We start from the raw sequence: 12,644 nt of genomic DNA, 5'->3' as shown, positions 1-12,644 counted from the left end.
AATGGACAACAGTGACTCCAACCCAGACTTCACTCAGGTTGCCCTCAGCACTGACAGCAAGGCAAGCGGCCACTTGCATCTGTTCTTCACTGCCACTTTAACACATAACAACAGTTTATAATTAATATGTTTTCACCTGTTCCTAGGGAAAGTGAAGCCCTTGTCTAACTGTGAAATCTATGGCTTGCTTCAAAATCCACAGTAACTACAGTACTAATTGGCGATACTATTTTTTTTGAACACTCACTGAAATAATTCCTAAACTACTTATTCTTCAGGATAGCAACCACTGCCTCCAAGACGAACTAGCTAGTGTTCAGCTGTCCAGCTTTTATTTTCCAGTGAAGGATATCTCCTTGCTTTCCTCCCCTATCTAGCTTAATATTTCATGACGAAAAATGGCACCAGCTCCAGCTGTTAAGGCTTCCTGGCATGAGAGACAAAGGCAGAAGTCAAACACTTTCTGGTTTCCAACCATTCCAGTACTGACTGTGCTACACTTTCTGGGTAATGCAAACACTAACGACCAACTTGATTACTTTGTAAACCACCAGGTCCAGTTCATGCTGCTACCAATATATATATTAAAAAAAGATACTACATTTAATTTGTAAGTTAAGTTTGATGTCTACGTACACTGAAAATAAAAATAATTGTTAATGACTAAAGAGAACGTACAAGGCAAAAATCACATTTTGTTAGAAGCATATGATACGTATATCATATACCATCCAATATATGCAGCTACACAAAACAGCTTATTCAAGCATATTTCAAAGCCTGATACGGATAATCCAGGAGTATAAGTACTAGAGCACTCCGTATTCAACAAAAGGCTACAAAAAAAAGGAAAAAAACGGATGTTTTGGTTTCTGCTTGGTACCATTGGATAGGCGCTTTGGCATTCCGCAAAATTTCTATTGATGTTTTTCACTAAATAAATTATGATAGATTTCATTTGTATTACTAAAGCTCAAGTTTATGTCATTTACACTAACTCTATAGCAGCCATTTATTTAATTTTTAAATACACCGAATACATCAGTGAACCTAGAGAGATACAAAACTCCAAAGAATCCAGGACCATCTGTGGCTATTTTCTTAAGTATGGATTGAGATACTTAACTACAGGCCAGTCAGTCTCACCTCTGTGCCTGGCAAGGTCATTGAGCAGATCCTCTTGGAAACCATGCTAAGGCACATGGAAAATAAGGTGATTGGTGACAGCCAGCATGACTTCACTAAGGGCAAATCGTGCCTGGCCAATTTGGTGGCCTTCTATGATGAGGTTACAGCATTGGTGGATAAGGGACGACCAACTGACATCATCTGCCTGCACTTGTACAAAGCATTTGACACTGTCTCATACAACATCCTTGTCTCTAAACTGGAGAGACATGGAATTGACAGATGGACCACTCGGTGGATAAGGAATTGGCTGGATGGCCACACTCAAAAGAGTTACAGTCAATGGCTTGATGTCCAAATGGAGACTGGTGACAAGCGGCATTCCTCAGGGGTCCATATTGGGCATGGCCCTGTTCAACATCTTTGCTGGCAACATGGACAGTGGGATAGAGTGCACCCTCAGCAAGTTTGTTGACAACACCAAGCTGTGTAGTGTGGTCAATATGCTGGAAGGGAAGGATGCCATCCAGATGGACCTTGACAGGCTGAAGAGGTGGGCCTATGCAAACCTCATGAAGTTCAATCAGGCCAAGTGCAAGGTCCTGCACATGGGTCAGGGCAATCCCAGGCACAAATACAGGCTGGAATTGAGAGCAGCCCTGAGGATAAGGACTTGGGAGTGCTGGTGGATGAGAAGCTCAACATGAGCCAGCAACGTGTGTTTGCAGCCCGAAAAGCCAACCGCATCCTGGGCTGCATCAAAAGGAGTGTGGCCAGCAGGTCAAGGGAGGTGATTCTCCTCCTCTACTCTGCTCTGGTGAGACCCCACCTGGAGTACTGCGTCCAGTTCTGGAGCCCCCCAACATAAGAACATAGACCTGTTGGAGAGGGTCCAGAGGAGGGCCACAAAAGTGATCAAAGGGCTGGAGCACCTCTCCTGTGAGGACAGGCTGAGAGAGTTGGGGCTGTTCAGTCTGGAGAAGAGAAGGCTCCGGGGAAACCTTATAGCAGCCTTCCAGTACCTAAAAGGGGCTTATAAGAAAGACAAGGAGAAACTCGTTAGCAGTGCCTGTTGTGATAGGACAAGGGGTAATGGTTTTAAAATAGAGGGAGGTAAATTCAGACTGGATATAAGGAAAAAGTTTTTTACAATGAGGGTGGTAGGACATTGGAAGAGGTTACCCAGAGAGGTGGTTGATGCCCCATCCCTGGAAACATTCAAGGCCAGGTTGGACAGGGCTCTGAGCAACCTGATCTGGTTGGAGATGTCCCTGCTCCTTGCAGGGAGATTGGACTAGGTGACCTTTGAAGGTCCCTTCCAACCCAAACTGTTCTATGATTCTATTTATTTTAACTGAGAAATCCTCCACATGTTTTCCAAACTTGTGGCATTCATTAGGAAATACATGTAGATACTGAGAAATGCTAAGGAAGTTCTTCTAACTGTGAGTCACCAATTCATGTGCTGTACTTTGTACACCAAGCAATGCACTCAAAGAAGGAAGCATGTTAGAAACTATTAAATATAGATGGTAATTATGTGAAAAATCATGCGGTCATATCTGACTTTAACAAGGATCAGTTAAAAATCTTCTAGAGAAAAAGGAATGGGTGTTGCATCATCAGACAAATTTGGTAGAGCAGTGTTTTTTTTCCTGTAGACTCCTGTTTGGCACAGAGTACAAGAAATAGCAAGGACTGAATTTCAGTCTGTAAAATCAGAAAAGAACAGTGGATTCTGGGAGCGTCTTTATTGTGTCACACTGAAACACTTCGAATTATGTTTCATAGTTACTTTCTAGAAGGTGAGGGTGATAGAAGTGGCAGCAGCAGATATCAAATACCGTTCCCAAACATGTGAACTAGAGAACAGTTTGTGTAACCTAAATCTTCCAGTGTACCTTTGAAACATGCAAGTTGCATGACTCCATGATGATCATTCCTCTCTAAAAGTAAATTATCCTCAAGAATGCAGCTATTGTTGAGTTGCATAGATTTTCCATACATACCACCTTTTAACAATATCCAAAGGAAGGAATACTTATTTTATCCAAGATGCTAAAACACAGCCTTAGTCAAGATCTTAAACCATCTTACCTCCACAGCCAGAAGGTGCTCAGCTCTCATGTACTCGCGACAGCACTTAAGCTAAGGTTGAGTTTATATACTTCACAAGCATTTTTTCAGAGTGGAGGCTGTTGTTCAGTTTTGTATATTTGACTATCAACAGGGCTATACAGACATCATCTTGCAGTCTAGAGCCAAAGAAGTTATAGGTTGTTAGGGAAACGATTCATCAGTAGGTAGAATCATGCAAAATCCAAAAGGGCTTTTTTTCCCCCTGCCCCTTTGTTTTTGGAGAATGGTCTGAGAAATCCAAGTGATGCCTTTCTTACAGGAATACTTCAGATAGCTAGCTAAACAGAAGCAAGATTTGGCATTTAGCCTGGGATTAGTGTGAACAGCCTCTTAACCAAACATTATGAAGAAAGTTAACTTTAAAATGCTTTGAAAGGTCTGTTTTCATGACAGATGGTAATAAGGGCTCATCAGTGCCAATTTTTTTTGTTTCCACCTCAGTTTTCAAAAGCTTAAGTTTTAGGTTAGTGCTTCTGAGAAACCATTACATGCATAGAGGAAAAATGCAAATTACAAAATTAGATTACTCACTACTTTTATTGTGTGCAACGTATTTTTCTAAATAACACTAATATATAAAGAGTAAGAATTTGACCACGCACTTAACAGACCACTTTCCCTTTCTGTTTGCTAGAATTCCTTTCCCTTTTTTTGCCTGCTGTTTCTCCTTTAATGTTTATCTGTACACCTGGACAGTTATTCCTCTCCCCACAGACCCCAAAAGATACAGCAGTTGGTAGCAGGCAGAGGTTTTGTTTGTGTAATACACTCACCAGGGAAGACATGGTGAAAGTATATTTTATTCAAGAAAACCCACACATTCTGTCCTGTAGTGACCACAGGCTTTGCTAAGTTGTAGATATCAGTAAATACTGGAACAAAATGCAGGGTATCAGATTGAATCAAAGCATTTAAATTCTAAATTACAGTTGTAATTGTCAGGGAAGGCTAGTTTCAGAATTGCATCGTAGTACTAGTACAAAGTTGTGCAACGTAAGTGGCAGAAACATAAATAGAATATTGGTCCTAATAAAACCTGAAATGTAATGATTTTTTGTGACATTTAAACTGTCAAGACAACAATTCGTAACATTCTACCAAAGGCAGTATATAGTTACAAAAATACCGGTCCAGCATCTTGTTAGTGGTGAAGCAATATCCAAGGTGCAATGGCAACGTGCCATTCTTAGTGAAATATTTTTTAAAAAACTATTTTTTCTATTTTCCCTGCACTGATACTAACTGAACACCAAAACTATGACAACCTGAAAGAAAGTCACTACTTATCATGTGTATTGCACTAAAGATTTATGCAAAAACACATTTTCCAAGTTGCAGTACAAAAGAAGCAAAATCTAATAAATCTATAATATGCCAAAAGACATTTTACTGCAGCTGATCTTGGATGAGCAGGTTGCAACATCATTGAGCTTTAAACAATTGTCCAAGCTTGTCCATTCTATCCATTATCTTGAATTTAAAGATACAAAGGTAAAAGGCAAAGTCCTTAATAATGAGAACAGTATTAAATCACTTTATACTCTTCTCCATTCACCCACAAAATAAAAATATTCCACCCTCCTCTACTCCCAATACCCAGGTAATTTCAAAGACGAGCATTGGAACTACCCTAGTTCTGTGCTACCATTGTATTGTTTTCACCAAGAAGTTAAAACATATAGTATGAGGGTGACCAAAACTGCTGGAGACAGTAGACTTGCTTAACTTGCGGAGGTATCCCAAGAAATGCGCATCAGACGAAGACACAACCTAAATGGTAAAGAGTACTGCAGACGCGACTGCGGTCTGGACTTGGGCCAAAAATACATTAGCCTGCCTGCCATTTCCTTCAAGAAAACAGCATCAATTAATACCTTAACCAAAAGATGAAGCTGAGTAAGATCAGGTAACCATGTCACATTCAGTGTTACGTCCAACAACACAGAAATGAAGGAGTAGCAGACAAGAATATTAATCATATTTTCCTTTTAATAATGGTTTAGTCAAAAGTGTAGCTTTGAAAATCTCTAGCTGGTTGTGAAAACCTGAAGAAGCTGGTAGCAACCTCACTTTGAACAGTACAGTTTAAAGCTGTGGCTTGGCCTATCTGCTTTCAAACTCTCCAGTAGCACTGCCAACATTGTAAATAAAAGGTACCACCTGGAAATAAAAAGAAGTCAGCCTTTAAAAGTCGGTGAATGTTGTATTGTAGCAGCCTAACTCTGACTGAAGAAGAAAGATGAGATATTTTTATACAGTAAACAAAAGACAAAGTAAACTGAAATCTTCAGAGATCACTTTAAGTGTATACAATTTAGATTTTCATCAACATTTAAAACTACCAATCATAAGGTTGCCACCTTACCTTTTTCTGGACTGGCATACCTGATTCTAAACAGGTTCTCCTCCAGTCTCCCAAGTTTCTGATCCTCTTATCCAGTTTTCTGCTGTACTGCTCTCCCACCTTCATGCTGAATACCGACTCAGTCCTGCCTTCTGCTTTTCTTGGCAGGAGGCAAAGCAAGCTTTTAATTTCGGTAGTCAGAGTGACAGAACAACAAAAGCACAGCAGATAGAAGAGCTTAATTCTTCCCCAGGAAGAAAATACATTTGGTTCAATAAAGGGCTGCAAAATCTTCCAAAGGCACCTCTTTCCCCAGTTTTTGCCTGAAAGCAAGATGGCAATCTTAATTGAAAAGGGATACTAAATCTTTTAAATAACTTAAAAATTCATTTTTATATAAAGCAGCAAAAACATTTTTCTCTGCAGAAGGAGAAATGTTAACAAAGAAACACACCAACATAAATGCACTGTTCATAAACTTCAGCTAATTTAATTTCACAATAAAGTAAAATTTTTAGGACTATTCTTTAACCTCATCAGTACTTTCTGAAGAAGATTCTTTGGCATCTTCAGTCTCTCTGTTGCTTTTCTCTTTATTTAGATTTTCGCTTTCTGATTTGGTCCCATTAAATAGAGAGTTTCCACCGTTTACAAACCCATTCTCTGTGACTTCAGCATCAATAGCTTCATCAATCTTTAAGTCCCCTTGCTCTTCTACATCTTCTAGGTTTCTCAAGACAATAGGGAGTCTAGAGTCTGCCACAGTGTTCTCCAACAAAGCAATATTGCTCTCTTCATATTTAGGTAGTGGAGCTCCATCTGCTATTTGTTTGCTATAATACTCTCGGCTAGCAGCCGCACTCTTTACTGCTTTCTCCAAGATCTCTTTTTCACCTAAGCGCAATTTGATAGCCATTATCGCATGTGAAGTAAGGTCATGGGTCTCCAAGAAGGACTTATCATCCTGTTAGAAAAGAAAAAGCAAATTTGTTAGTAACAACCAGCACAATTAAAAAAAAAAAAAAATCCCTTAACTTTTCTCTCTATGCATTAACAATAACTGACACTAGGTTCTTCAGGCTGAGCCAAATGGACACATATGAATGAGGGGGTCTGCATGGAATACCAGTGAAATTTGTCAAGAATTCATAAAGAAGCCAAGAATTTCTCTGCATAGATCAGCCTGCATAACAAGCGAAGTGAGGAGACTTCACAAATATATGAAACACATAGGTTCCCGTAGACACAATAGTAGCACATTTCTTTGCAGTCTGGAGGATGCAACTAATAGACAACAAGTTAAAACTGATTCCCCATTTTACTTGCAGAGAAAAAGTAGGTAGCCTCTATTTGGAGAATCAAAGAAAAAAATACATTAACAAAATTACATTAACAAAATTTTCTTTTTTGCAATGTTATTTGATTTTCCTTAGATAATGCAAATCCGTTTCTACACTTTAAAAAGTACAGAATGAATTATGTACTAACATTCACATTAAAGTTTGTAAAGACAAGATGGGGGACAAAATATCTTTTCCTACAATCATAACACAAAACATTTCAGACATTTAAATTACATTAAATTATGATTTTACCTCCACAGTTGTTTTATAGGTTTTCAAAAGAAGGGATGCTCTGGCTTCTAGGAATGTCCAAAGTTTAACTTCATTGTCCCAGCTAATGGGAAACTCAGAGTTCCCTAGAGTGAAGATTTTGTCAATGGCATGCTCGCCTATCAAGTGTTCCTTCAGCTCTTCTGCAATAAGTATAAAACCAATCTGTTAAAAACAATCTCATATTTCACTTTGTCAATTGACAAACTGCAGAAAGATTTATTTTCAATAACATTGCTTTGAGCAGCTAACAAAAAACTCTCTCCTCAAAAAAGAATTATTAGATATGCTGATTATTTCTAGGATTCTCCTCAAAGAGGCAACTGGAAGTCTTGAGGTTGGCAGAAAATGGACCTTCTGCTCCACTCTGAAATAGATACGTTATGTACCATAGTCTCTCATACACAGCATAACTCTGTGCCAGCGAGATGGAATGTTTTGTATAACACTTTATAAACAAAAGGGTGGAATTCTTTAAAGACTTCAGCTAACTTTTTGATAATAAAAGGAATAAGCCAGAAAGTATGCAAATAGCAATGGAATTATTTTTCCTACTGTTCTGGTAATCTTTTTCAGGAGCAGAAATTCCCTACAGTTGGTCAGAAAAGACATCCATCAAACAAAACTCACACAGAGTAAAAAATATTTAATCAGCCCCTTAAGATTACACAAATTCCATTAATCTTTTAATTACCAAATTTCACTCCTGCAAAGCGGCTATCAAAAACTTCACAAATTGCATGTAGTTTCTCAATAAACAGTTTTCTTAAATACTATATAAGACATAAGAATAATTTGAGCACAATCACATATTAGAGTAATGCAATTAAAATGTTTACTAGTTATATTTTCTTCTCTGAGCCAAAATTCACCCCCTCATCAGCATCTTAAAATTTTCTTTACCTGAATTTATTTCCCTGAAGGGGTTAGGCAGTTGGACTAGATGATCGTTGTAGGTCTCTTCCAACTGAACTATTCTATCCTATTCTAATTTCTTAATAAGTTCTAAAAGATGGATGAGGAAGGATGCAGGATGCAGTGAAGCCATGACACTAAATAAGGTAGGTTGTTTTTATTAAAGAAAGCAAATAGACGACATGCAAAAACTTAACAATTTCAGTATTCCTACTGATATTAAAATCCGCATCATCCACACAGCATCACTAACTGCAAGGGAATTCGCTGACTGTCATGAAAAACTGTCGCATCTATAACCTCCAAAACCACATCTAACCAGCAAGCAGCTATTACAAACATTTAATCAGAAGTTCATATGCACAAATTAGGCGAATATTTATTAATTGTACATATATTTTCCCTAACATTAGAGGAACACTACAAAGAAAGTTTGTAAATAAGTAAGTTGGTTTTAGAGTATGAATTATCAAAATATTGAAAATACTCAACTTTGAAATGTCTCTTCCATATTTCTTCTACAGGACAGAATATTCCAATTCCATATCTAAATGATTCTAGCAGTGATGGCTAAATATGCTGTGGTTTTAAGCATGTAAATCCCTAGGTCTCGCATGATCTTGTTCTGTGAACCATTTTTAAACCTAAGAGCTAAAGACCAAGCTCCAAAGCTTGCTCATTCACAACAGCATGGGAGATTAAAAGCAGCTAAAAATCGCATCACCTCATGCTTTAGGAGTTCCAGAAAGGCCTATGTTACTGAAATATTCCCTCAGAAAACCTGGCCAAAGAGTGGGTCTCTCACTAGTGTAACCTCAACTTTGCCTATCTCCTAGCTTAATGTTTTATATAGATGTCTATCACATTCCTGCAATAAAAAAAAAAAAACAGACAAACAAAAAACCAAACCCCATACAAACGTAAATCAGGTTATCTTTATAAAATATCTTACCTTCACTCATACAAAACACTCGAAGGAAAGCCAAAAGTTGGGCAGAGATTGGAGGCTCAGTGGAATGCAAGGCAAAAACACTGGAACTAATAAACAGCAACAGTAAATGCAAGTTCTATTGTCGTACCTTTGAACTTATTTCAACATAAAACACCTTAAAGCATACAACAAACGCACGGTTACAAAAGTAACTTTTAAAAAATTAGGTAATACCAGTTCATCAAACTGAAGAAAAGCTTCCCTAACCTGTATCTGAAAAGAACAATTATCTCTACAATTTTACACTTACAATTATTTTTATATGGTTTTCATAATAAATTCATGAAAATGCAATGTTTTATGTCTGCTGCTTCTAACAGTACCCTCTGAACTGAAAAGACGAAAGGAAACTGCTGTGGTTCACATTCTGAGCATCGCAGTATGTCTGCAAGGGATGGGAAAAAAAAAGAAAAACCACAGATTGCTTCAAATTAATCCTTGCTCTTTTTTTTGTCAAAATGGTTATTAAAGCAAAGGCCTTTTTCCTTATATATGGTCCAAATTAGATGATAATATAGCCCAGAGAACTTCTGTAAATATTATTACAATACCTTTAATTTGTTATACAAACAGCAGAAATATTACACCTAAGAAAACTATCATAGAATAGCTTTATATATGCTCTACTGGACACTATATACTTTAGAAATGTTTTTAAAAATCCATGGCATTGTGTTTTACTTACGTTGGGATACCAGCACGAGCTAAGACCTCTGCCTTCATAGCATACAGCCTGTCACTTTTACTCACGCCAAGCTTTATTTTCACTCTGTCATGTGAATTATTGTCAAAGAAAAAACCACTGTGGATCACAAATTCAGCGTTTGACCGAGTGCCATAAAAAATGTAAATCTAGAAGGATGAAAAGAGAAGTGAAGGGACAGGAAAAAAAGCTTCAGATCAGCTCACAAAACTGACATAATTTGAAAGTTATTTCCTGAAAGAGTTACTATTCTGAGTACAAGGTATATTTGGTTATATAAAGAAATACGCCTTGTTTTCTGGTATTGATTCAAATGCTGTATACAGTGTAGCAATATACTGTAGAGGTAGATGTAAATATATCTATCATATGTAATTGAGAGACTCTGAAAGGAGAGAAGAGGTTCTTATTCTACACTTTAAAATAAAAATGCTTTGTTCTCTCACACTGTCATAACATATCAGTATATGGAAAAAAAATTTCAAAGATCCTACGCCTTTTAAAGGCTAAAAAAATCTGAGACAAGGAGGGCCCATTAAAAGAAACATTGTTTCTGGGGTCATTTTCCCCCCCAGTATGTCCACTCAAAAGAGCAACCTACATGGCTGATGGATCAACTTTCCTTTTGTTTTAATGTTACCTTAAGGCAAGGCTATACCAAAGTATATCACACAGAGAGATCTGATCTGTGTTCAGCCAGTATTTATTTTTGTGTTATACTCTGAACTCTACCTAAAGCATATAGGTTACTTTAATTCACATTAAAAAATAAGTTCCTAAATATAACCTGCAAAAAGTGTTTAATTCAGGGTTGTATGAAATACGTGGGACAAGAGGTCAGAGTAGCAATTGTCTTTTCCCTCATCAACAGGATTATTTCTCCTTTTTGTTTGATAATGGAACTGTCAATCAGAAAAACATCTCAACAGTTACAGAACATCTATCTTAACCTTAAGGCACCACAGTGCTCTGGATACCTGTAAGCTTCCACTCCTCTCTAGCTGACAGAGAAAGGCACTGTGTTCTCTTCAGAGATCAACTGCAGCGAAAATGCCATTTACTTTCTTTATTTTCAATTTTAGATTAGAACTATTTACCCAATGCACTAAATGCTTAAGCATGCCATTAAATTACAGTAAATATTATACTGTAACACATTTGTATAACAAACAAGTGACCTGCCTAGGTAAGTTAAGGCAGTGGTTTAGGAGACAGTTGCTAACCCGTTCAAGTTTTAAAACTTCTGTGATAGATCTCATATTAAACTAAAAGTTACATATCATGTGTATACTATAAGACTGCTTTAACAAAAAAGTCAATTAAACAGAACAGGAAAGTTGCTTTACTCGAGGCCAGTGATTGACAGACTATGTGGACTTCTGCTGTCTCATGTTTTTCAGTAGTAAAAGCAAGGCTCATACTCTTCCCGCTGAAGGTGTAAGAAATGTAACCGGTTCATAGGATTCCTATGCACAAATATCACCCAACATATGATATTTAAAAGCACAACAGTATTTATTGCTCTATTATAGCCTTGCACAAGCAGTTACCCGCATAAGCAGTTACAGTTCTTAGCATAAGCAGTTACCAGCATATTGTTTTCCCCTTGTGAGATTCTCACCAACCCGACTAAGCCAGAGACACCGCCGAGCAGGAGGATGATGATCAGCAGGGTCAGAGCAGAGAAGGGAGGCAGGCTCAGCACCTTCAGGGCATCCCCTGTTGTTCGTAGAGTGAGCTCTGGGTCCTTTCTCTCTCCTCCGCTCCGAGCCGCCTCTGTTTATACCCTCAGCAGATTCAGTGGCAGAGTACTGACCAGGTGTTGATGTACCCATGGCCAGCGCATGCAGCAATGCCTGCCAAGTATGTGCCCTGCTGGCTAGCAGCGGTTCCTGGATAACAGCAACGTCCTGCTCAGTAACAACCCTCCTAGTTCACCTCTCTGAGATTACAACCCTCCTAGCTGCCCTCTCCAAGGTCGCGTTCTCACAGCTCTGTGCAGCTTGTAATTTCCCACAGTGGCCCTACACGGACCATCACTGAAATCCCTCACACAAGCCACTGCGTGGTCTGTAGTTGGGACACTGTGGCATTCCACAACCCGTACTCTTAGGCTTGTAATTTCCTACAGTGGCCCTACACGGACCATCACCATCATCTCTCACGCATGAAACAACATCCGGACAGTATATTAAAAGACGGAAGCATTAAATAATTAAAGTGCTTTAATGATGTAAAGAAAAGTTAAAGTCTGCACTGTTTTTTTTTTTTTTTAGTATGACAAATAGCAGAGAAAGTGAAACTACTAAAGTAAAATTGAAATAAGAGGAAGCCTCTATAACTGAAATGGAGAAAGCAGCCAGAACAGCTATACGACATATCCATTGCCAGCTGTGGAAAATTATAAATTGGATCACTTCTAGAAAAACTGTGGACCCCTTTTAACTCATCATACCAGTACTGGAAAACACCAGCAAATATTTGACTACCGTAACAAATTCTAAGAGCAACATAAAAAATATACAAGCACTGTAAACCCCAGCATAGCAATGAGGATAAATATACCTCTGGAAACACATACAAAAAAAAATTTTTCAGACACATCTTTGTTAAAAAAGAAGGTAACAATACATAAGAAAAATGAAAATCAAAATATTATGAAGTGTCAGACTGGCAAAATAACACACTAAAGGTAATAACTCAGAGTGAGTTACAAAACATTTCAAGAAGTTTCATAGACAAAGTCTTTTTCTGGCCATGCTGACTGCAGTTGCACAAGCAGAAGGAAAAATGCAGTGCTACTACACTTGA

General features: G+C 38.0%; 1 protein-coding gene across 2 annotated transcripts in view; it reads right to left on the bottom strand.

The window, feature by feature from the left end:
* Positions 1-4,047: 4,047 nt before the first annotated feature.
* Positions 4,048-12,644, bottom strand: part of SETD3 (SET domain containing 3, actin N3(tau)-histidine methyltransferase) — a 63,319-nt gene continuing 54,722 nt past the window's right edge. For both annotated transcript variants that reach the window (XM_086750057.1, XM_086750058.1), the window contains exons 10-13: positions 9,816-9,982; positions 9,092-9,177; positions 7,207-7,367; positions 4,048-6,575 (exon numbers count right to left, since the gene is read on the bottom strand). In XM_086750057.1, coding sequence (XP_086606183.1) covers positions 6,132-6,575; positions 7,207-7,367; positions 9,092-9,177; positions 9,816-9,982 — 858 coding nt within the window. In that variant the 3' untranslated portion in view covers positions 4,048-6,131. The remainder of the gene's footprint in view (positions 6,576-7,206; positions 7,368-9,091; positions 9,178-9,815; positions 9,983-12,644) is intronic.

The sequence above is a fragment of the Chlamydotis macqueenii genome, chromosome 5, assembly GCF_036417535.1.
Source record: "Chlamydotis macqueenii isolate bChlMac1 chromosome 5, bChlMac1.mat, whole genome shotgun sequence".
In the NCBI taxonomy this organism is placed as follows: domain Eukaryota; kingdom Metazoa; phylum Chordata; class Aves; order Otidiformes; family Otididae; genus Chlamydotis; species Chlamydotis macqueenii.
This window is presented reverse-complemented; position numbering and strand designations above follow the sequence as displayed.